The 26,761-nt window shown below is 40.9% G+C and overlaps 1 protein-coding gene across 1 annotated transcript in view; it reads left to right on the forward strand.

The window, feature by feature from the left end:
• HHIP (hedgehog interacting protein) overlaps window positions 1-3,785 on the forward strand; it is a 78,924-nt gene extending 75,139 nt beyond the window's left edge. The window contains exon 13 of the mRNA XM_090288650.1: window positions 2,851-3,785. Within this exon, the coding sequence (XP_090144776.1) occupies window positions 2,851-3,044 (194 nt within the window). The 3' untranslated portion in view covers window positions 3,045-3,785. The remainder of the gene's footprint in view (window positions 1-2,850) is intronic.
• Window positions 3,786-26,761: the final 22,976 nt, after the last annotated feature.

Genomic DNA, 26,761 nt, shown 5'->3' on the forward strand with positions numbered 1-26,761 from the left:
TGACGTTGTAGTCAACACCGGCAACTCCTGCGGCGCACCTGAAGCCAAGCTGTATTGATTCCATCTTTCCCTTGGACCCTTCAGCTGCGAAGAGAGGGGGGGTCTGCTGCATGGGCAACAGCAGACCCTCCATATCACCCTGCCCAGGCTCTGTAGCTTCAGCTTCACTGGAGAGGACACTCCAGCGTCATCGCAAGATGTCGATTCAACACGGGAGGAGACAGATACCGTGTCACTCCCGAGTTGGACTGCACAGCCATTCTCGGCGGTGCAGATAGACTCTTAAGAAGCTACACCATCGTCTCTCGAGACGGACGGCTGCCGACGACGAATGCTCAGTCTGCTCCTGAAGCAATAAATGAAATCGTTCCCATTTTCTTAATGTAAGCAATTCGCATGCATAAGTTGGCCATGACATAAAAACTTAAATAATTGCATCCTTTCAAAAAGTAGGAATTAAAAACAGATCATCTCTCTAGGCTCTCAGTCCTGGGTTTGAGATTTCCCTGCCACAGCCCCTGGCCCAATGTCAGCGTTCTCCGGACACCCTTAAGTGCCTCTCTCACTTCACTCTTTTGCTTTCTGGCTACAGTGCACTAAAAACAGGGTTCTTCAGTGGGTATTATTAAATAAAAGGGGGAAACACAATTACCTAGAGGCATATATGAGATTTTTAAATCCTATTTGCCACTCCCTTATGAACTGTCAACCAGCTATGCAGTTATTCCAGGGTTCCTCTGTCCTTCCGCTAGGGTTTTCCTCATTTACCTGCGATGATGTCCAAATTCTACTTGAAAACCTACGTAAATTTAGATGCTTAAGAGTTGAAGATGTATGTGTTGACAGTGCATTTTCAGGAGAAATCTTTTTCTTTTCTTTCCATTGTATCTATATCAGATGGTGGATGTGAACTAAAGGTTTTGTGGTAATCATTTCACGATCTATGTAAAGTAAAGCATCATGATGTAAACCTGACACTTATACCATGATATGTGTTGTTTTTTTCTCAAATTAAAATGGAAAAAAGGCTGACATAAGGACCAAAAATAATGCATTTTCAACAACCAGCATATACACATCACTTACAAAAAAATTTTGATCTCTGCTATTTTGAACATCGAAGTATCTCTTGTCAATGGAAATTAGAAGCCCCATTCTTAATTCATAAATATTACCCTTTTTAATCCTAAACATGTATTTGTTTCAGAAAAATTACAACCATAACTTGTCTACTCTATCTATTGTAGGACAAAAACTAGCCAAATTTGAAGTCACACATACAATTTGCATTTTAAGCTTAAATTGTTTCAGCATTAATAACATCACATGATTGATTATATTATGGTTACCTACCCAGCAAAGAGCTATCATAATTAAAACTTAATAGAAATTAAGTAATTACATTATTTTTTAAAATGCTTATATTTTATTGACCCAGTCTGTCTCCCTTTTTCTTAGTTGACAAAAAAATGAGAATCAGTGTTCAAATGCACTAATATTCTACTTTCTGATAATATATCTTCCCTCTGCTTCCTCTGATGCCTGACCATATCTATTTTCTCTGTTTCTTTTGTATAGTATCCATTCTGTTTTATTCCTTACTTTGCATTTTGCTTAACTTCTCAAACTACTTGATAACAAATATTTATCAAGTGCCTTCTAGCAACAATATATTTAAAGTGAAGGTAAACAAATTTTTTTGACTATGAATGGCATTATATATACACCATAATAAATATTAATAATAATAATAATGTGATATAACTGAACACAGATATTCTCTGAGTTAACCTGAAGTTCTCTTTCAATAAAGTACTTTAATCTTTCCACTCAACCAATTTAAATAATTTGAATATAGAAGATAAACCAGAACCATTTTATAAAAGTAAACCATTCATGATATTTGTGACCCAAACAAGAATTTTATGCCTGTACTCAATAGTTTACTCATCTCCCGCAAATTTAAAAAAGAAAAGAATCTGTTTCCTTTTTGTTCTTCCCTTGGATTTTGATTAATGCATTTGCAAAGATTAAAATGACCCTGTCCCCTGAACATATAAGGAAATGTATTCAAGGCATTTGATTCTGTCTACACGCCCAGACGTATCCTATCAGTAAAAGACATTTAGGTTATAGACCCAATTTTCTCTCTTCATCTCATTTTAGCAGTAAATCTCCATTCCCACCAATATTATAGCGGTCAAGTCCTTTCACGAGGAGCATCTGTGCTGTAGAGTAGCCCTGAAAAGGACTGCAATGAACATCCTTTGCTAGCCAACGGCCCTGACCCAGGAAGGACCTGCAAAGTATACGGAGAGACAGCATGAGCTGGGGCCCCCCCGGAGGATAGAGGAGGGATCCTGGGGAGTTGAAGTGGTAGACATTCCATCTAGCTGGAATGGAGATCTGACCGTTCCTTTATGTCGCGTTGGAGATGCTCAAGCCACGGGGCCTCTCTTGTGGGCCAGGCCCCTGGCACCTTGAGATCAGACCCTGGTGAGGCAGGTACAGTGCTTTTCTTAGTAGGCCACACACTAGAAATGCCCTAGTGGAGCCAAGACTTGAAAGAACTGAAATCCTTGTTTTAAAGAGTCAGTCTTGCAAGGGATTGACATTGTTTCCCATGATCTGTGCGTCTCTGGAAATGCCTCCCATTCTCTGCTGAGATCTGGCCCCCAAATAACTGTGGGTCTGAGAGCGTTCGTCCCTTCTTGTCTTTATTATCTTTTAGATCATTTGTGACAGGCTTCTGCCTTCTTTCCCTCCCTTCCCTTACTCGTCAAATATCTGTGCTGCTTCTGACATACACAATGTGAATGTGATTTTATTGCTTTTCTCCCCCACTCCCAGCAAAATGCGAGCCAGCATGTCGCCACGGAGGTGTCTGTGTCAGACCCAACAAGTGCCTCTGTAAAAAAGGATATCTTGGTCCTCAATGTGAGCAAGTGGACAGAAACATCCGCAGAGTGACCAGGGCAGGTATTCTTGATCAGATCATTGACATGACATCTTATTTGCTGGATCTAACAAGTTACATTGTATAGTTTCTGGGACTGTTCGAATATTCCTTTCCAATGGGCATTTATTTTTTATCCTGTCATTAAAAAGAAAGACTGTTATCCTGCTACACACTCCTGTGATTTCATTTTGTTTGATTAATTTAAAAATAGTTTCCAGAAATGTGCAGTTTCTGTGTGTGTATGTTGGCACGTTTGTTCACATACGCACGTACACACACTCACGACCCCTATACGTGTGGTTGCATAACAGATGGGTTTTAAAAATATATATTTCCTTGTGTGGAGCAATTTACACTGAAATTCCATTGTAAGTTGATAACGGAATTTTTATATCACCAGAAGAGATTATTTGACTTCCCAGGAATTTTCTGTCTGTAATAACTAAGGTCAACTTTAATGGAGTTTTGAAACATTACTGTGCAATCTGATGGATCTAATAAAAAAGGCAATATTTTTATATTAAAGGACTATAATGTGAGAATGTTTCAGAACTCCCTGATGAGTTTCTCTATGGGCAACTTGATATAAAATTGTAATCTTCATTTTTATCATTGTATCCAATTACAGAATGTTATGCACTTAACTTTTTATTGGCGGAGAAATCTGGTTACTCTAGCTTAATATCAAGATTGTGTTCAAGTGTTTTATAATTAAATCATAATAGCATATTCTAAAACCAATCTTCCTAAAAGGTCTGCTTTTATTGTATATTTTATTTAACAATAGCCACTGGGTTTGTGTTGCCTATTTATATTTTTTATTTTATTTTTATAATATAGACATCACCTAGATGAAACACCTTTACCCTGTCCTGTAAAATACTAAAGTTACATTTTTCACCAACTTAATTGGAAAGAAGGGGAGTGAGAAAGCAAACGGTCCTAAATGTGCTGTGGATCTAACCTAGCAATGTATCCTTGCACCAACATGTAATCATTAACGACGGATGAAAAAGCAAGAGAACGGCCAATCTTTATAAAATTCCAGCATTAAACATGTGTCAAGTGCTTGTCGCCGTAGCGAGACTGTCAGTGTGTGTGATTAGGAAGCTACAGGTCGCCCACTCAGTCACATCTCACTGGACAAGAGCTCAGTCGCTCTGAACAAATCTTGGCTACGTAAGAGATCACTTGTGTGCATTTTTAATACAATAATTCTTGCCCAATATGACTTTTCATGTATATGTTCCTTCAGGGCTCCATGAAAATCCTCCTTGGTTCATGTATGAATAAATTTCTGTAAATGTTCTGTTCAGGTTTTGAAAGAAATGCTTATGTTCTAACTTACAGCTGCAAAAAGTCTGACAAGACATTTTTCTTCACGGCTTTCCAGGCCCGCCCTCCGTGTTTGGATTATAACAAAATTGTCAGGCCTCTTTGCACTACCCAAAACAACACATACATGGTACACGCACACCCTCTATAGGCTGGCCTTCAGTAAACAGCTCTTCCTCCAGAATCTAAATTGGAGAGTAGTATAGATTATGCAGCCCGGGCTGACTTTCCCAACCTGCTCCTTACTTTTAGGAATACGAACCTCAATTAAGAAGAATAAAATCTTGTAACTCGTATTTCTCTATTGTTTTAAAGCAGGAGAGTTGCAATTAAAGCACAGGGCACATTTATCCAGAAACCACAATGTGGAAAGATTGGTTAAGTACACTGTTCTTGTCTTCCATATATGATTACTAAAGTTTCAAGTGACCTCATGCCAAATGGAAATGGGTTGAGAAACCTTGGTTCAGTGCTTAGTGAACAATAGCCTGCATTAAAAAGTGCATGCATAATTTTGCACAATTTAGGTTCAATTGACAGTCTATTCAAAGAAGTCTCAGGATTAAATGAGCATGGAGACCAAATTGCCCTCTTACCCCAGAAAAGGGGTGGTCCCTTCGAGTCACGCTAACACTTCATTGGACCAACAGTGTGACAAATCTTGCAATGAACCCTGCAGTAGCCTTCATCTGTAGGTTAATAGCAGTCTTTTGTCTCCATTGCTTTCTCTTCATAGCCCTTTTACTGAATTCCATCACAGAAAGTTTTACAATTAAAAAAAAAAAATGTCCTGACAACCATTTTTGTAAATGGACCTTACCATCTAATCGTTCCTTATTCAACGTGGTGACATTAACAAAATGTGAACTTCTTGTGAGGGAGCCAGCTGTCTAAATCTGTCAAATCGTGTGGTTTTATTACACATTCTCCCAGTCACCGTTTCACCGAAAACAACAAGGATACTGCTATATGGTCAGCAAAACTGGAAAATCCAGCGTTTCTTCTTACATCCTTAATCTCTCCATCTCTTCCAAAACAACTTTTCCCAAAAGCAACGTGTTATATTGCCATTAGTTCTCCTGTTTAAAAATATCTCTATTAAACTGACCAGACCCACAAGCTTTACACGGTCTCTCCCAAGTGAAAGAGCTTCAGATGACTTAGAGAAACACATGTACACCAGGTGTCATTGCCTTTTCTTTTGTGAGTCATGGGAATGAAAGACCAAAATCTTCCAAAAAGAAGATAGCGAGGCCCGTGGATATTACACCTGAGCAAAGACAGGAAAGCCATCTTCTGTTCTCAGGAGAGATGTAAATAGCAATGGTTACCTGATGGCTACATGTTTTAAAACTCAGTGGTCATTTCAAAAACCTTTCAAACTTCTCAAGTAGATTTGTAAAATATGTGACTGGAGAATTGTCTTAAATGATTCATAATGAGGGACAAAGAGAAACTGGTTAAAAAAGCATGAGCTAAGGAAAAGTTATTGTTCCACACACAGTGGCAGCATCTGCACCAGCTCGGTTCATAAAGCACATGATCCACATGGAAGAACAATGTCTTCGTTGTGAACACAGATGTGGGAGAAAAAAATAGCAAAATAGGAAAACGTATATGGTTATGCCTTTGTCCATTCTAGAGCTTAATATTTAGGTGTCAGTTTAATATGAAATGCTGTTATGGTAGGTTATAAAGAGTTGGAAAAAAGCTTTCTGTCTCTGCTTCTACCACACTTTTGTCCTGGTTAATAGAGCCTTGTTTTCTTGCCAGTTATATCAGGTCATGAGAAGAAAACAGAACTGACACATCACTAAAGTGAAAAGAAGAAACGATGTCAGAAACCTGAGTAATGATAAACAGTACATTCATCCATACCGCTTCATCTTGGAATTTGGTTTTAATGTGGCTGTTATAAAATATGTTTTATTTTATCACAGAGTACTCAGACGTTTTCTCAGATTAATGGACTATCTCTTATAGAGCAAAGAAACCTATACATACAGTATATTCACACAACCCAAATAGAAAACTCCTTTTCATTTGCATACTTCCGAACAGGCACTTCTGTATTTATTTCTTTGAAAATAATGAGACAGTAATGGACTATCAATTCTAATATATTTCTTTTTAATATTGTTTTTAATTTCTGAATCATATACAACAAAGCCTACTAGCTATAAGACATGAGGCTAGTTGCTACATCTGGGGTCTTTTAAAGTACATATTCATTTAAATTTTTATTAGTCTAACTTGCTTAGTTTTAAAAGAAGAGAAACCAAGTCCAAATTTTTAATAGAAAAAATAAGGTATAGCACAGGCAGTTATAGTTGGTTGATCAATAAAGTTTCTGATAATCTCTACAGAATGTTACCTATGATACCTATTTCTCTCTCTCTGTGTGTGTGTCTCTCTCTGTCTCTCTCTCTGTGTCTCTGTGTCTCTGTGTCTCTGTGTCTCTCTCTCTCTCTCTCTCTCTCTCCTCTTGCCCACCCCCATATAGCCTTCTTCCCTTTAACCTCTCCCTTATCTATTTCTATTGTTTCTTTTTTAACTAAGTAATCATGTCCTCCATGCACCATAATGAAGATGCCCAGGGTAGGTTGCTATTGATTTTGCTGGTTATGATGTTTTTTTTTAATTTTCCTGGAAAACACCCTCTCCTGGTGTCACATTTGCTTAGACTTCATATCATGAGGAATAGTAGATAAATATGAACATATTGGACTGATCTATTACAATCATTGAAAGGCATGGCCAAAAGCAGCCCAGATGCTCCAGTTCAGCTGGTGTTCCATCATAGACAGAAAAGACACGAAAATATCCCCAGGAGAGAGCTTCAGCTAATAACAGAGAAAGCTAGTAGCTATTTCCTGTTCAAGCAACAACCATTTACATCTATGCAGTTTACTTTGAAGAAGATTATTCCAAATATATTAAGAAAAAATAAGAAATAGCTCCTCAGTGGAGACTTTAGAATCTTTTTTTCCCACCTCAGATGAGACTTGAATTCACAGAGAACTCAGACAAAAGTTCCATGCCCAGAAAATGTGCATATTTCTATAACATCCCCAGGAAATTAGTGGACTGATTCTTGTGAATGTTGGCAATACTCACAGACGGTTCCTTTTTAGAATATCCAAAAGAAATATATGTTTGTTTTCTTACCTTTGTCCTCTTCATCACACCAACAAGAACTAGTCACACCTCCAATACTTCATACAAGGTCAAAGAAGGTGGGAAACCTAAGAACAGAAACATTTTGGTATTAAAAAGATTAAAAACATGACCATAGTACCTGTCAAACACTAGTCTTGGTCAACTTCAACACTTCTTTCTCTTAAATATCTCCTTGTCAGCTTGGAAAACTGCCTTACAGTAAGTGTTTAAGAGAGTAAGATGTATCCCCACATTTAGTCATAGTGGTAGCACCCCTCCTGCCATGAGAGATCTGTTCATTTATCAGACTAGCACTTTTCTTAAATTCTTCATTTTCTGCAAACCCAAGAGAGGTCCAGCATTTACCCTGCTTTCTTTTATATAGGTCACATATAAGTTGGTTAGAAACATTTTAAAAAATAACTAATGGATCCTTTGCATCAACACAAAACTGAGCTTAAAACCTGTTATGGCTTCTTTTAGCCAGACTACATAGTGGTTTGTTTACCCCTCCCCCACCACAAAAAGTATCAATATGAATTCTAAGGTTACATCTCATGTACATCACAGAATCACACATCATGTTACAGTCAGGATGTTTTTGCACTTGTAGGTGATGTATTACTTAAAATCAAACTACATATATACACACACACACATATCTATATAAAGCAAGTTAACTTAAAAGTTTGGTGAGTTATCACAATTGACTATAACCTTTTAAATTAAAAATATATTTTAGCACATAGGATAGAAAGAATAGAGCATTAACAGTAATGGGAAATACGTAATAGCTAAATATAAAGTAAACTTTGGCCCCGGCTGGGGTGGTGGCTCAGTGGGTGAGCTCTGGACTGTGAAACGTAAGGTTGCTGGCTTGATTCCTGGTCACATCTGGGTTGGGGCCAGGTCCCCGGCTGGGTTGTGTGAGAGGCAACTAATGGATGTTTCTCTCCTCTTATCTCTCTTCCCCTCTCTCTAAAAATAAATCAATAAAATCTAAAAAATAAAAAATAAAAACTTTTGTTTTCACAGAAACTAATTCTTGTACATTTCCTTTTGAACTAAAAAATAGCTAGCCAATACTCTCCATTCACATGTACAGTATATAATCAGGTTTGGTATAGTCTACGCCCAAAATATATTTTGGATATTTCTTAACATCATATTCTTAAAATCGGAGACATAACTTTCCTAGAATGAAGTAAGATTTCATGTATAGTAGAGCCTAATACTGTTTAATACATTAATACATTCTATTTATAGTACTATTATTGAGAAACTTTGACAACTTTGATCAGATATCAGATATACTGATAGGACATTTTAGGACATGCATTTCACCAAGAACTATGTAGTAACAAGGTCAATGACACCGAGGTATTATAGGATTTTTGGAGCTTGAGTCCCTAGGATATGTGAAAGGAGACTATTTAAAAGAAACCCATCTAATTAAAATGAAAAAATTACTGAATTATTATCCTTAATAAGCGTTAAGTGAAATCTGAAAAGAAACTCCCTTGGTTTTCTGTGCTTTATCTGTGGTTAATTTTGTGCAGCTTTAAAGAATGATTAACTATCATTCTTCTAATACATTTTCATTTTCCTAGTTGTTCATTTTCCTTCAGGTTGTTGACAATTAGGGTAATCTGTCCATAATCTCATATACAGAAGATACCAGAACCAATCCTTTCTTGAATTCCTATTAATAAAAGGCAGAAGGCTGTGTGAACAAGTATCAAAACAGGTACATGTTTGAGGGAGCAGAGTTAACATATGTACCAGTTGGGATTTCTATAAATGTTCTTCTGAAAAGTAACACACAAAGTCATTTGCATTATTCCGATTTATTTAACCAAGTTATTATAATATATATTTCTCTTTGATCAATCTTCTATTATTCAGTCAGCCAGCCATTCATTAATTCAACAAATATTTATTGAAGTGCCTAGTATGATTATGTGATATAGGAAAGGCAAGGACATTTATAGTGAGAAATTGTGAGCCCTATAGCTATGATAAACATGTTTGAATCAAAAGACACTAATCACACCCAACCAGCTCCAATTCAGCTCAACATTAGAGACCAGCAATAAGAGTACAGATGGCCTAAAGTACATCTGTGTGTATCTGTATGTGTGCACACACCCATGTATATATATTTATCTATCTGTACAAACACTACATATGTACACACACTATGTAATATATAATATATGTATAATGCATATAAATTCTAACAAGTGTATTTGTGTTATCTTCAAAATAGAACAATTGTATCTTGAAGTGGTAAATGCAGAAAATTGGTTTTTATTGTTGATCTGTGGATTTAATGATCTTTCTTTTAGGTGAAAAAGGATGTTTAAGTGTATAATTTCTTTTCTTAATTTAATATATTTATGTAAATGCATGCCTGAAATTTGGTTAGATTGACTGTGTTTTGTGCCTTTTAACATGATCAAATGTATTAAACTTTATCTTATGACCTGATATACATGTGCTATTTTAAAATTCATTTTTTATTTTAGAATTTAAAAGTTTTCCTAAATGTTCATACTGATTATATGAACACCAATTTTTAGATAGTCTGTACACAAACTTCTTCTTCACAATATTCTTGCCTTTTGTCATTTTTCATGTTCTAATTTTGAAATTTTACTCCCCACAATATATGCCAATGTTAAGGGTCAGTTTCATTGTATGGATATATTAGGCAGCCATAAGATGTTATATTGACTTTAATTTATTGTAAGTTGTCAGTGACTTCAATCTGATCCTTTCACATAAGAAAGAATTACTAAGTGAAGAATGTGAAAGGGTTGAGGGACCAAGCGCCCAACCTGAAGGGAAGAGGCAAGCCGGGTGGGGGTGGGGTATGAGAAAAGGGGATTGCAGATACCCCAAAGCTTTGCTGACCTTGCCATTTAGCTTCCGATTGACCCCATCGGAGTATTTATAGGTCAGATACACTATTTTGAACATGGATATTAAATCTGCTTTCTCCCTGAAAAAATACAACTCTGACTCATCGAGAGGAAAAGCCGTTTCTCTCTAAGAGATGACTATTTCTAAGAGAATAAAATATGTTACAAGCTTATTCACTGATTTCCTTGGCTCGGGTAACTCTCTAGAAGTTTTGTTAGGCAGTGTGACACCATGAGAAGTGTCCTTTTACTCACTCCCCTGTGGCCCAAGAAACCCCAGAGAGAGAGCTCTCTCTCCATTGGCTCTGCCCTCCCGCAGCTTAGAATCTGTCCCAGTGGTTGAGCCCTTAATCACCCTCTTTGTTCCTTGTGCACATCTGGTCTCTACAACCAGATAAGAAATCTCCAGAGGGCACGTCTCCTACTTTTAGAAACCCTGGCAGACTTGGAGCAGCTCCTGCATACTTGCCGTGAGGAATAGAACAATAATATGTCTATAACAGCCTAGAGGCGGAAGGGGTTTCTTGCTGTTGCTGATCCGCGTTTCTTCACGCTCCCTTGACTGACTTTGCAGCTCTTCTGTCACCACTGGAATCAATTCCCTGCCCTACATTCCCTTTATGGTCAACACCTGAAGGAGTTTCTGTTTTCCCTTTTTAGATTGTGTGAGCTATATACATAATTTAAGACATGTGAGAAGAGAGATAACATGGTAGAATTATGAAGGGGCATGATGAGATTGTCCTCAGGAGGACACAGTAAAAAACCATGACCTTGAACCCTACTGTGATCAGAGCGAGATGTGGTCAGAGGGGCCCCACCTCCAAACCTGAGGTGTCACCCTTAAATGATCCAGGCGGCTCCCAGAGCAAGAGGCCATTATGCCCCTGATTGTCCCTGAGAACTTTCATAGCTCACATTTGTACTCTTAAAACCATCAGTTTCCACTTTGTCCAGGAAACTGATTGCTAATGTGAGAGAGAGTTCTATGAACTTGCTTCTTTACATCCACTTTTGTAAAAGAATTTTTTAGAATAATGTACTATTAACAATGGAAGTACAACTTAAAATAGCAGCCACATGTAGTATTTGATCAAAAAATATATAGTTTTTTCTATTTGGTGTTCTAAAGAGTTCTCTCTGGAGATTAAATCCTACTATCATTCAAATAAATGAAAGAGTAAAAGGAAGAGAACCAACTTGAATGAAATATGCATTTTCACAATTTGATTTATGTTTGATTGCTATACAATATTTTCTATGGTTAAAACAAGAGACAGAATTTAACAGGGGGAAAGAAGGGGTAGGAAGAGGGAGGCAGAAACCTGGTCGCTCCTGACTATGAAGCTCATTCTTCTTGAGACTCTGCCTGCATCAGAAACTACGTGAGCTCACTGTTCCAATTTAATAAGATGTCATCAGATCCCTTCCACATATTTACAGTCTTATAATTAAAACTACTTGATGCAAAATCCATATGCTTCATGTAAAGCAATTTAGATGATCATTGATACCCTGTTTCAGGGTCTACAGCTACCAAACGCCATGCATGCCAGGGGTACTTGCAGGAACCCTGGGGCCAGGGCTCTGAAATGTGCATCCTGGCCTTGTGTCTCCAAATAACTAACCAGCTGCTAGTAGGTAAGTCCTTCACTGCGCTGGGACTGTGTCCTCACGCATAACGTGGGACTTTGGTTCCTTGTCGCTCTATCAGGTATTATTATTAAATACTGTTAATCCTGGGACACACATATGTGTTGCAAAATTGAAATTGTAAATTTCAGACAGGAGTCCAGTAACTACTCCTTTTGATTAATTTGTGGTGGCTAATTAGAAAAAACACTCTTACTCATTTTTCTCTAGTCTCCCAGCCTGCTCTCTGCCTCCCTCTGTGGTTCTTGGTTGCTTTCTCTGATGTGTTCTCTGGGTCTTTTTCTGGTCCTCCTATCCATGTATGGTTTATTCTTTTTTTTTTTTTTAATTCAATTTTTCAATTGCAGTTGACATTCAATATTATTTTTGTATTAGTTTCAGGTGTACAGCATAGTGGTTAGACAATCATGTACTTCATAAAGTGTTCCCCTGATACTGCAAGTCCCCACCTGGCACCATACACAGTTATTACAATATTATTGACTATATTCCTTCTATTCCCTATTCTGTAACTCCCAATTTGTACTTCTTAATCCCCTCTCCTTTTTCACCCAGTGCCCCAACCCCCTTCCCCTCTGGCAGCCATCAGTCTGTTCTCTGCATCTATGAGTCTGTTTCTATTTTGTTTGTTCATTTAAATTGTTTTTAGATTCCACATATAAATGAAATCATATGGTACTTGTCTTTCTCTGATTTATTTCACTCAGCATAATACCCTCTAGGTCCGTCCATGCTGTCGCAAAAGGTAAGATTTCATTCTTTTTTGTGGCCAAGTAATATCCCATTGTATATATGTCCCACAGCTTTTTTATCCATTTGTTTATTGATGGGCACTTGGGCAGCTTCCGTATCTTGGCTATTGGAAATAACGCTGCAGTGAACATAGGGGTGCATATATTATTTCAAATTCGTGTTTTGGGTTCCTTCAGATATAGTCCCAGAAGTGGAACCGCTGGGTCATAAGGCAGTTTTTGAACCCTTTAGCGTCCCCTACAGCTCTCATTCTAAATTTCTGAAACACTTTCTGATCTGTCATCCTTTGCCTCTGTGCTAAACAAGTACACGGTTACAAGGAGGCTGCCACTCCCACCAGGGTCCTACGTGTCTTGTTTTACAACTGTCAGAAACGTAATTCTCTCTTCCGTGAACTGTGCTTTCAGGACTGTCGTAGGCACACTACCCACCAGATAGATACCGTATTCTGGGCAGATAGAGGACATTGATGCCTGCAAGGCATTATCTAAAAGGCACCCAATTCATGACACAGAAGAATGTGGACGCACGTGCCTTCTAGGGTGGCCCTAACAGTCCCACCAGCTGGGACTGAAAAACAGAACCTTCTTGTCTGCCAGCGCTGTGGGCTTTCTAGCCTGAAATCCAGGTGTCAGCAGAGAAGGGTCCTTCTGAGGGCTATGGGAGAAGGACCTGTTCCGGGCCTCTCTCTTTGGCTTGTGGACGACCGTCTTCCCGTGGATCTTCACATAGTCTCTCTACTATACATGCCTCTGAGTCCAAATTCCCCCTTTTTATAAGGACACCAATCATACTGGATTAGGGCTCACCCTAATGACCTCATTTTAATTTGATTACCTCTGTAAAGACCTGAGTAGGTGAGGAGGGAGAGGGAGAGGAGGAGAGATGCAATTCAACCCAACCCATAACACCAGGCCCCGGAAACCACATCAGACTTTCTGAGGTCTAGTTTGTATTGTCTAAAGCAGGGCTTCTCAAACTTCAGCGCGCCTCCAGTCACCTGGGCCCTTGGCCAAAATACAGATTCTGACTCAGTGGGGTTGGGGTGGGGCTGGGGTCCCACATCTCTACTAAACTCTCAGGTGATGCTAATGTTGCTGGTCCATGGGTCCCACTCCAAGAAACTAGATCTGAAGCACGCTTTACGACCGTGTTAACTTCAAGGCAAATAAGGGTACTGAAAAAGGCTTGATGGAAACATGGCTTTCTGCCTCCAGAAAGCAGACAACGGTATGTCCTATATCTTAATTCCCACCTTGCACTTAGTTTGGTGGAATGCATACTACACAACCACTCAGAGTAACCACGTGGGCGGGGCAGTCTGTCACTGTCCTCATGCTGGGGCCACTGGCTGCTGTGACTGCAGCTGCAATAGCATCACGATCTCCAAACAAGGAAAACATTTTCATGAATGTTGGAACGTTCAAAATCAACAGGGTTGCTTAAGTGGTACATACCATAAAATAAAATGTACGTTGTTTTTTTAAATTATGTAAGTTCTGCAAAGATAGTGTGTCGTAGTAACAGAAAGCAATGAACAACTCCTAACTGGAGAAAAAAACTTTAAAAGAAAAATATCATTATGAGTAAACACACTTAAATAAAGATACAAACTTTGAAAAAAAGAAAATAAACTTATGTGTTATACTGAATTTTCAGAAACAAGATTTTATACCTTCATCTTCACACCAAGACATAATCTGGCAATTTAAAGTTGTAAACACATCTAGAATTGTATCAAAACGTGTTGGAAGCAACTCTTAGTGTTCTTCCCTATGGAGGAACACTTACTATTTGATTCAAACACATATATTTTTAGAGCCGGGCTGCCCAACAGAACTTCCTGTGATGAAGGAAACATCCTATGTCTGCACTGACCGACACGGTAGCCACTGGTCGCGTGGGACTATTGAGCACTTGAAATGCAGCTGGTATGAATGAGGACATAAGTGCTTAATTTTATTTAATTTTAATTAAATTTAAGTTGCCTGTATAAAAAGACTGTCTTTTCACATTGGCTACTTCAAAAATCAGTGCTAAAAGCAATTCAGACAGTTGAGTTAAAACATTTCGGTGATGTGTGTGTTTGATGGTCCCTGGAATATAATTCACAGTGAAATGCTTCCCATTCCCTTTTACTTTGTTTTGATCCTGTAGCTTATTTCGAATAGCACTATACCTACTCTTTGCTCTTAATTTTTTTACATTGGCCTTTCACCAAAAATTCTTAACTCTAGGCATAGTTTTATAGTACAGTGTAGTGTGGAAACTGGACTGTGATCATGTGTACATGCCCCTGTGAGTGTGAACAAGGGAAGCAGCGCTGCCCCATGCACGGAGAATTGTTGGTGGATAGGAGTGATAGGGGCCGACACTTGTCAAGTGCCATACTCTCCCCTGTTTTGGAGAAAACACAGCCAGGGAACCAGGGGCATAAGAGTGCGCTATGTGCCTTTACATTTCCTTCTATAAAATTCTCCCAAAGAGAAGAATTTTGGAGCAATAACAATATTTAAAGAGAGAAAGTAAAATCATTTGGTTGTCTAACAATTTCACCACATGCAACCTGAAGTAACCATGAGGCACAGAAAGAAGTTACAGCCAAGGGGAGTGTCAGAGGCCCAAAGAGAGAGTGCAGAGCAGATCTCTCCCTAAATGGAAATAGACACAAAAGGCATAAGACAGTAGTGATTGAGCAAAACTCAATGGAAATAAGTGGGGGTAACAGTAATGACACCTACCACTTACCCGTTGCTGTGTGCGAGGTACCTCTTCTAAGTCCCATCAAGAACGGGGAAGGGTCTAAGTCTAAGATTCCACTCTAATTTGGAGCTGAAAAGTAGCCTGCCATGATTTCATGGATGCTGGCGGAAGACACAAGACTCCTGGGACTTAGCCATAGCCAGGAACTAGTTCTCTGAGCCCCAACTCCCAAGAAAGGGCCAGGTGATGCTTGCACAGCAGTGGGTTGAGTTCCAGAAGAGGAACTTTGAGATTAGGGATACTACATCTTTTATAACGGACAGTAGACAAACCTACCTGACCTTTGCATTAGAGGGAGAAGCTATCTCTGTCTTCCAAGGCTGTTAGCTGTACAAGCACCCTTGAAAAAATAGTTCAGAAGAAAGGCAGTGAGTGCTTCTGCTTACAAGATGTGCAGAAACACAAAGGACCCTTGGACGATTGTCATCCAACGAGCATTCTACCAATACAAACTCTTTAACCTCAGCAACCACATAAGGTAGGGACCCCTGAACCAGGGTCCAGCAGAAATATTATGTGAGCCACATGTATTATTTTAAATTTTCTAGTAGCCACATTGAAAGAGTAAAAAGAAACAGGTGGAAGTAATTTTAATAATATATTTTATATGACTCCAGGTACCCAGAATATGATCATTTCAACATGTAATCAATATATAAATCATTAATGAAATATTTTACATTCTTTGAAAGCCAGTGTATATTCTACATTTACAGCAATATATTAACTCAGGAAATTTTTATCAAAATACTTGACAGCTGAAAAGGTAGATTCACATACCCGAGTTGTTCCAAACATACTTAACACCATTCCAATAACTGACTCAAGTATCAGGTGTAAAGGTAAACGGATTAGAATTAAGCATATTCGACATTCAGTTCTGAAGTCACAGTAGCCCTATTGCAAGTGCCCAAGGCCACACCTGGCTGGCTAATGGCTTCTCTATTGCACGGAATAACTTTGAACCCACGCACACCACCTCTGTGCTCTCCTGCCTCACAGAGAAAGTGCATTAAAAGTGCACATAACCTTTACTTAATTCTTTGTCCTTCTACTGCAATTGTCTGACAGAGTCCCAGTTGTTTACTCCCTGGTGCCTGCCCTGGAGGGCTGGCAGGGCGGTTCGGAGAGGGCGGTGCAGCGGCTGGCATTCAGAGCAAAGGCTCCCAGTCACAGCCCGGGTAGGATCTGGGCTCCGTCGTTTCTGTCACCTCTCAGCTGTGTGACCACAAACATCCTTCCTGGCCGCCCGGGGCCCAGTCTTGTCTTTAACGTTAGGCAATAGTCACAGTTCCGAGGAGTCAATGAAGCCATTCACGCAAAGGCCCTGGCACAGTGTTTGGCACACAGTTCCCGCTAAATAAACGTCAGTCGCCATTTGGTAACTGCAGTAAGTCTAACATGAGACCCAGAAAACTCCAGTACACCATTTTAAGGTGCCCATTTGCTTCCTGGAGAGAGGCCTTGCCCACTTATCTGTGCAGCTCAATGTCACCCTCTAGTGCCTAACACCTTGAACAGCAGGCGTCCCCCACCAAACCTCCGAAAGACGGTCTCCATTTCCTAAACTCACATGCTGTGTCTGACCCAGAACCCCCAGCCCGGGTCACTAGTGCTCTGTCTTTCACGCCAAGTCCTCGTGGCACTTTAATGTCCTTTCTTGCCAGTTACCTGGGGAGCTTGCGAAAAGCAGTTTATGATTCACGAAGTCTGAAGCGAAGCCTGAGCGTCTGCGTTTGTAATCATCTCTCAGGTCATTTCAACATCTCCGCCCCACGGACCCTCGTTGAGTAGCAAAATTTTAGGAAATTTGACCCATCATTCCAACTCTTTTGAAAGTAACCTCCAAATTGCTAGAATAAGGTATTTGCAGTGTTAAACGAAATGTTGTGTTCTTTCTTCTATGGGCACATGCAGTAGGAAAAGCCTGAAACGAGGCTGAAGCTGAAACACGCTGGAATTTTAAGGATGCCTTCAAAGAGAGCAACAGTATTCTACCAGGAAGTGCGGCCCAGCAAGAGAAAGAGAGGGCAGATGGGTCAATGTGGCAGTTCTCATATTCCCTTGACTTCAGAATGTGATGTAAGGTCACATGCTATTCTCATAATATAGATTATCTATGAAGTAGTGATAACTACATAAATTTATCTGCGTTCATAGTTCATGGCCCAAGATGATTTGGACTACATAATGGCATGGTAGTGGCGTTGTGGACCAGCAATGGAAACTGAGTCAGAATCTCAGCAGTCACTGATCCGTGGTCTTTCCAATGTCACAGTCAAGACACATTGGAAAGCTAAGACTTGAAGAAATTATCATCTATAACTTATTTCATATTTGGCTAACTGGATATAAAGATAACTGTCACATTTTTGCCAAAAAGTGTTTCATGGATATGAAAATAATGTATTAATGTCTGACGGACCAAACCGTTCCAGTATCTCTTAGGCAAAATAGACAGCACTGTTTATTTCTGATAAGGAAAAAAAGACAAGGGGGACTTGGAGTTTATTTAAGTTTGTCTATCTGTTTTAAAAAAACAAATTAAAATTGCAATGACTTAATCACTCCAAATTTCTAGGTATTTGTGTTGATTCCCGCAACGTGACTGCCAAGTTAATGATAATATTTATCCTCATCTTGTTTTCAAACATTTCTTTCTGATGATGAGTTTAATACACGACAATGCAGTCATGCTTTGTTGGTAAGTTTGCTCGTTATCTAGCTGGACTCGCTTTGTTACCAACTTTGGTAAAAACCAAGTCCACAGGGTTTTTCAAAGGCATGTTGCGTATTGAACACGGCAGCCATGTGGATGGTCTGTTGCATTTATTTTACAAAACATTGTGCTATCATCCTGGACCTGAGCTCACTTAACCCCCTTCCCGCCATGGATATATGTGAAGACTGGCCTCTACACTTCTTTGTTTTGTTGTAAGAAATGACTTTATTTGTTTCTGTTGGCTTCTTTCACCTGTTTTGACTTGGGATCTCATATTAATGTGCTTCCCTTAATTGATTCCCTCTACAGTATTAGATTTCCCCAAAAACACTCATATCAATGTACTATACAAACCACAAATGTTGAGGGAGAAAGGAAAGTTTGACTACCAGAGTTAAAGAAAAAAACAAAAATAAAATAAACCCAGCCCTACATTCCCATAGGGAGAGAAAAATCAAAGAAGGAAGATAGTAGGGGGGAGAGGGCAGGAAGAAAGAGAAAGTAAGAAAGAAAGAGAAGGAGAGAGAGAGAGCAAAAGCAGAAGAGGGAAGGAAAGGAAGGAGGAAGAGAAGAAGAAATCTGGAGGCCTGCTTTCTGTATACATTCTCCCTTTTCATGTACACAATAAAGCCTGACATTGAGACCAGGAAACAGTGATTTCATCCCAGGATCACATTAAGAAAGAATGCACAGAACACTCCACCAATCAGTTAACAATCACCACTGAAGACTAAGCTGGGCCTTGCTGGGAAAGCAAAGGGGCACATAGGGCAGACTGTTCCTTCTCAAAATGCTGAGACTGTTGGAGGGGCTGGGGCGGGGGGACAACACCCAGATAGTAAAGATAACACTACTCATGTCTAAAAGTACTGACAAGCCAAAGCAAAAGGTTTTATTCAATCCAATCCATACTGGTTATTTATTTACTTAAGACCTGTGTTTGGGGCCTCAGCCAAGAGAGAAGCATGAGATCTTGTGTTACAATCCGGACTCCAGGTGAGAGTTTCACATAGTCCATTAAGTAAATGCATCATCATTGGTCACCCTGAGCATGAGTAGGATTCCCTGCCATTCCCATATCACTGTCCAGGCCTACTGGAGGACGGGCCAGCCTAATAATAGCTTCCCACCAATATCTGATGTCACAAGCTCCTGGTTTCAGCCCCGTATGCCAGCCTGTCTCTTCAACGGCAGGTCAAGGTTTCTGCTCTTCTTGTTGTCGTGTTTATGAGCCACTCCACGAGAGGTAGAAGCAGCTGCAGCAAGATACAAACCCAGAGTCAGGCAAGTTTATTTGCAGGTGGGTAGCCAGGGCCAGGGACAGTAAGGCATGGTGACACTGCTCTGAACATAATGTCTTCAGTTAATGCTCTACAGAGTTAAATTCCCTAATGAAAAAAGACAGCCTGAATATTGCTACAGAAGCAAAACAGGAATATGGAGCTTTTCAAGATTAGGACTTCATACTGTCAGTCTTACATCATCCAATTTTCTTCTCTCCTTGTTAGAAGAGCAGCAATGCTAATGTTGGTAAGGAACCCTCACATGACAATGACCATGTGAAGACACATCATTACACTTCCTCTGGGAGACCATCAAAATGCATTCCATGTACAGCATCCCTAAAGAGTGCTCACAAGATCTCTTCCAAATACCTTCTTGAAAAACTGGGCATATTCAACCTCAATTCCACTTGTTCCCAAATGACTTTCTAAGCAATTTAATAAAACACTCGGGGTATATGCAGTAGAGCTGAGCTAATTAAGGAGGAAAAAAACTTGAAGGCAGCCCAAAAATGCCCAGCAAAGACTTCCTTAATGAGATGTGGAAAATTATATGGAAGGCTAGTCAGTGTCCAAAAGTCTCACTACCTGGCCAGGTAAAATGTGATCCAATAAAATCATTCAATGAGGTGTCTGGAGAGAGAATTCCCTTGGCATACTCACTGCCCTGCCCTGGAGGACTTGGAGTTCTGCTGGGAAAACTAGCTAGGGACGAAGAAGACGAGAGGAAGGAAGGTACTTGATTAGCAAACATTGCTTTTCTAATTAGGTCTGGGTCATGGGCTCCTAGGGTAAGAATGCCAAAGAACACAGACAGAGCCTCAGAATGTCTGTCTTTCAACTGAGGACTCAACAGCATTGGAGAAATGTCGACTTAAAAGGGAGAGGTAGGGGAGACTTCTTACTGCTGCTGTGCAGTTATGGCTGCATCCTTTAGAAACTGGGCGAGTCAGAGGAGAGAGACCATTTCACAAATGACGTATTTTGGTTTCATGAAAGAATTGAGCAGAAGCACCAACTTGCCCTGGCATGTGGGCATTCATTCAATGACTGCACACCCCTTTAGGCTAGGGGTACAGGAATAATCAAGACAGACGAGGCTCCAGCCCTCAGAGAACATACCTTCTAAGGAGGGAGACAGAATAGAGAAATGAACAATGAACACTATAATTACATACTGTAAGGAATGGTATTGTTGCCGACTTCTTCCCCAAGGTTGCGTGCAACAAGATCTCCCCTCCCACAGGCTTTCCTAGAGTCCTCCCCCATCAAGTCATGGAGTCTTATCCCCCCAACCTTGAATCAGGGCCATTGAAAAGTAGAAATGATGCTAAGTGACTTTCAATGTCACTGTTATAGAAGGTTACGAAACTTCCACTTTGCTCACAGGGAACTTGTGGCTTTGGAAGCCTTCGGTTTTCATACAAGCAGTTGGTCTCCCTTGAGCCCAATATGCTGAGAAGCAGCAGCTAAAACTAGTCTTTCTGAACAGACCACGGAACTGCATGAAGGACAGTGATGTCCAGCCAGGCCAGCTGCTCCAGCCCCATACTGTCCCAGCTCCAGTCACCTCCTGCCTGCAACTGCATGACAAACGCCAAGCAGAAGCCACCCAGCCAAGCCTTTCCTCAATTTCTGTCCTAAAGAAACTCAGCGATATAACAAAATAATTGCTTTTGCTTTCAACCAGTAATCTTTGGAGTGAGATCTTGCTTGGTAATTGATAAAACGGAACAGTTAAGAGGGCACGAACTGGGTGGTGGTATAGGGATAAAGTGGGAGTGAGAGCTGCTTTAAAGAGGGAGGCCACAGACATTTCAGCTCAGGAGGAAGATGTGAAGAGTTTGGAAAGGGGCATCCCAAACAGGAGCAAAAGCCAAGACCTAGGGGGGCAGAAAGGACTGTTGGGGCCATGGAGATCAGACTAGCTGGAGTGTGGAAAGCAAAGGGAAGAACAGGTTGGAGGTGTAGGCAGGAGACCACCATGCAAGGTCTCGTAGGCACTGATAAAGAGTTTGGGTTTCACTTCAACTACTTTGAAAAGCCCTCGTGTGATTTAAAGCCACTCCCGCCAGTTCATACTCATTCCTCCAGCTGCCTGGGTTTCAAGCCTCTCCTCCAGGGTGCAGCCCCCTTGAGGTGTGATCATTATTCCCAGAAAATGGGCTCAGTGTCCACTGGAACCTACAATTGAGTGACATCAAGACATAGTACATGCAGAACCCTGATCACCAATTTCTGCTCACATTGCTGTAGCCCGTGTCTTCCCTAGCTCAGAGACTGGCACTCTATTCTCTACAGTTTCCTGGTGACCAGGACATCTGGCCCTGAACTCTCTCAACCTTGCACTATATTTTCTTTTCATTTTCATGCTCATTTCCCCTACAAGGAACTTCATTTTTGTATTTCCCCACAGACCCCACCACTGCATGCATACTCGTTGAATGAATGACTTGCTAGAACAACGCAAAACCGTGAAAGACACACCAAATGCTTGATTTCACGGCCAAATCTTGCACATTTAGTAAATTGTAATCTGAAAACCCTGTCCTCAACTGTATATCCTGATGGGTTCTTCTGGGAAAAATCCTTTGTACCCGGGGCCTCCCCTAAATCTGCCCTGATTTCCCAGGTTTGTAGTGTCTGTTTTTTTAAAGAACATTGGAAATTCTAAAGATACTCTCAGGCATTGCAGCTCAGTGAGCAAGGAAAGAGGTGGAGGGGGGAGGGATGAGTTGGGCTAGCGTGGACCAGGTGGTCGACTGGTTCTTATCATAACTGTTTAGTTTCATTTACATTTTTCTCTGGGTTGCTCAGGTCCAGGGCAGTGTTATTTGATGTGGAACACCTGCCTTCACACAGGCAGAGCAGCGGCCAGGCCTGCCAAGCAAGAGCAGTGTGGTCGTGCCTGCTCTATAGACTTGTACAAGGGGGCTGAAAAGTGGACACCCACGGCCTTCTGCCTGGTTCATAGGGTTCTGACTCAAAAGGAATCATTCCAACCGTAATGACAGAAGTACTAGAGACCCTCCTTTGCCTTTAGCTCCTGTGGGTAAAAGCAAGCTTGTCAGTGTACTTAAGCCTTTTGATTTTGTTCACCGGCCATTTTTACAGGTATCAATTCACTCTTTGATGAGACAGGAGTGAGAGTTGAGTGAAACCCTAGACTATATTGTATTAAGCTGACTATCAAGGAGAGCTTGGCCTTGTTCAATCAGAGCTGTATTCAAAGTGAAGGGCATGTGACTCAGAGAAAGAATTCCATCCTGAGAAGCACAGGTTACTGGACAAAAACAAGTATTGAGGGGTCTCGAGAGTGGCACCTCTCAGACTTTCTTGTCCATACTAATTACCTGGGCATCTTAGAAAAGGCAGATTTAGATAAAGTAGGTCTGGAGTGGGGCCTCGGTCTCTGCATTTCCGATAGGCTTCCAGGCGATGTTGATGCCCTGGTCCAGGACCACACTTAGGGGCGTAAAAAATCTGCTGTAGGCCCTAGATTTTATAGCCCCTGCTCCTAGCACAGCGGTTTCCAAAGCACAGTCCCCAAACCAGCAGCGTCGGCATCACCTGGGAGCTTGTTAAAAATGAGCATTCTCAAGCCCCGCCCCAGACCAGAAATTGCAGCAGCGAGGCTCAGCACTCAGCGCGTTCGTGGGCCCTCTGGGGATTTTGCGCGCTCTCAAGTCTGAGAATCAAGATTCACTCAGATGAACTCAAGAATTTTAGCCGCTGCCTCCAAATTTTGATCTAATGATCAACAACTCTAGAATCAATAATCTGAGGTATTTAACAGAAATCCATAGAGTTTAGGATTTAAATTCCTTTCAAAATATCTCATCTTTATCATCAACAGGCAACTTCCACATTAAAATCCTCAGCACTTTTTTTTTGCATTTAAAAAGATTAATCCTTTCAGGCCTCATTTAATGATCCTCTGGTTCAATAATATGAACTCTGGACACGCCCAACACCTTGAAAGCCAGGCTCTCGATGCCCAGGTGTAGAAACCAGGCCAAGAAGCACTGGTGTTCTTGGAGTCTAGGGACATCCTTGAACTTTTCCAGGGACCTGCAGTTGTCCCCAAAGGGAGGCACAGAGGCAGCTCAATGATATCGCAGACTGAAAAAGGGTGGTCCCAGGAGGCACGTCTTCTTCTCACACAGAATAAACCAGGTGGATGACCTCCTTACGTGACTGGCAGGATCAATCGCCCAGTAATAATTAGATGACTTTCCCAGCATAGGCTGGAAAAACATCTCTCACCTCAGGCCTGGAGGCAAGATTTCCAGGGCTGCCAGGACCCCGTTAACTGTCTCTCACCTCTGAAAGTGCAAAAGGGCATGTTACCCCACAGGTCACCAGAGAAGGTGGGACCTGGAGCCTGTCCAGGCCACCTTCACACCACCGGGGACGCCTGTGAGTCAGGCCTACAGGCTTCGTACCTTCTCTGGTTTCAACTTTCACAACTGGGACCACTTTGCAATTTCAGTTTTAAGAGTAATCTTGGGGAGAAATACATAAACCCCTGACTCATACCTTCTTGACTACAACTAGGCTAGTACAAGCCTACGCAGCAATCGAATAACGCTGACTAATAATATGTTAGACTCCTGTAGCCCTTTTCATGGGAAGACCTCAAAGCACTCTGCCCATAGGATCTCTCAAATCCTTGAAACAACTTCTGTGACATAAACGGGAGATGCTTTTATCTCCATTTCTCAGATGGAAAAAAAAAAAAGAGTTTCTGTTTATGGCCCCAGGTCTCACTCCTTGCTCATAACTAGGCTCCAGGTTAAGAGCAGGCAGAGATTTGGGGCACGGAAGGGGCTCAGGAAGAGGGAGGACAGAAGAATGGCCACCCAGACAGAAAGCAATGCAGCTGAAATGTAAGCAACAGTGACCATGGAACCAATGGAATTACTAAAAAACAGAACGAGGCTTGGCTTTTGGCTTGCTGTTGCTATTGTTTGGTTTCAGAATACATGTTTTTATTTCCCCGTGCTCTGCTTTAGTCTTATTCGGGTCACTGTAGGGAGGTCATTGCTTTATCTCTCCTCATTGCTCTTGTTCATCTTGTGAAGTTCTGCCCGAAGGTCTGTAGCTCAGCTCACACTTAGGATTCTGATCCATCGTTTCCTGACTGTTCATAGATTCCAACCTCTTTTTCCCAATACTGCTTTTGTAATCCCCATTTTATTTAGGTAACAATTGCAAAAACTGCCCCAAGGGATCATTGAGGGCATTATCAGAAATTCTTCAGATTTCCTGAACTGATAAGTTAATATTTAAAACTTTTTAGAATGGTGCAATTGCCTTTCTTTCCTTTTTCCTTTTTTTTTTCTTTCTCCTTTCCTATTTTAAAATGTCAAAGGCTTCCTGACATGCTCTGGCCATGGAAATGGAACATATTTTCTCATTAGGTTAATTAATGGCTCTGCTTGGGTGGCATAATTTGGTGTAAGTTTCCTGTTAGAATTCTGTCATAACTAAAAAGGATCTTATTTTTGTTATGTTTTGTGGTGTCTTTAAATTTTTATGACTTCTACTTTGTTTAGTCTGTGTGTAATCCTTCTTTTGAAACCTAATGTCCTAGAAAATTTACAGTTTTCTCTCAAAACTGGCACTTTTTACATTTTATGGAGATTCCTATTTCTTTGGTTCTCACTAGAACTTCATTTAAGTCCTTAAGGTGTAATTCGCAGCTCGGGGAATTTATGATTACATCGTCAAAGTAATATATTAAACCTGACAAGACGCTGTTCATTAATCTCTGAAATACAGCCAGGTGTGATGCAGTGAAGTGAGCCTTCCAACTGTGAACAGCTGAAGAACTCCCAGCTGCCCCCCACCGGGGAGGATTCCTTCCTCTTCACTGCCAAGGCCACCTGGGTGGGGACTGAGAGGGCCAAGCGCCCTTCCTTTGCCAAATGCATGTTCCCTCTCTCTGCTGGTGTTACCACAGCTCTGCGCCTTCTACACATTTTCATGCATTTGTTCCGTCAACGAGTCCTTATTGAGTCAGGCGCCAGGTGCACCTGGAACGACAGCAGTGACCTAAACAGAAGGAGTCCCTTGCTTCATGGGGCTAATAGTTTTAGATCTAGCTATCAATAAAGGCCCAAGACTCCCACACTCAATACTACCAAGCCCCTGGGAAATGCACTACATTGCCTGAATTTCTTCTCTGCCCACATGTAGCTTGGATGCTAAGTGACTCCCATTAACTGTGAGGTTGCACCTTGATCGAGAGGTGTAACCGGCATTATCATGGAGGAGGAGCCTCCAGGGACAGCTTGGGGTCAATGGGTGCTGGTCAGAAAAGCGAAGCCTAGCTAATCGTTGTGCGGCGCAACCTCTAGAATAACGTGGAAAACCCAGATACAAGGAAATCCATTTCCCCAGACCCTTCTGTCTGCCTCTGTGAAACAGCAGGCCAAACACAATGTGGTTTTCCGAAACACAGGAGGGTCCTGAGTGGAAAACTGGCGAAATCTGTACATGTCTGGAGTTCAGCTGACAGCGATATGCCAACATCAATTTCTTCGTTTTGTCTAACCTGCCACGGCAATGGAGGTGTTAACACTAGGGAAACAGGGTGAGGATATTTAGGAACTCTCTGTACTACCTCGGTAACTAATTCTAAAAGTTCTCCAAAATAAAAAAAGTGCATGTTAAAAATGTTTGCTTTCAAAACAGAATCCTTAAAATGCATAACAAAACACCACTGCAGTAAATTAATAAATAAGTAAATAAATAAATAAAGCACCCAGTAGGCATGGGGAAAATAGATATAGGTCCCAATGACATGCTGCTATTTTGTTCCTGAAACTAAGGAGAAATATGTCTGGAAACCCAAAACCCAGAAGCTGATATTCTGCTAAAGAAATATTCTCACTATTTCCCTCATTCTCTCCTGCTGCTTTCAGGTTGTTCCCATTAGTTTTAAGATCTCCCCTTAAGGTGTGTGAAAAAGGCACAAGTGTGTGGAAGAATCATATGTCCCAAGTTAAAGAAGCAAGAGTCCAACCTTTTTATTTTTAACCCTCAATGCACACTTGGTCTTTCCATCATTGCCACCTTCCCTAATTCACGCTCGCATGTGCTCAGGCACACACTCACACACACACATACTCGCACACTGACACAGACTCACAATCACACACATACACTCACACACACACACTCTCACACACACACTCCCCCCCCC

Source organism: Furipterus horrens, unplaced genomic scaffold, assembly GCF_987537825.1.
Source record: "Furipterus horrens unplaced genomic scaffold, mFurHor1.1.pri manual_scaffold_10, whole genome shotgun sequence".
NCBI lineage: Eukaryota > Metazoa > Chordata > Mammalia > Chiroptera > Furipteridae > Furipterus > Furipterus horrens.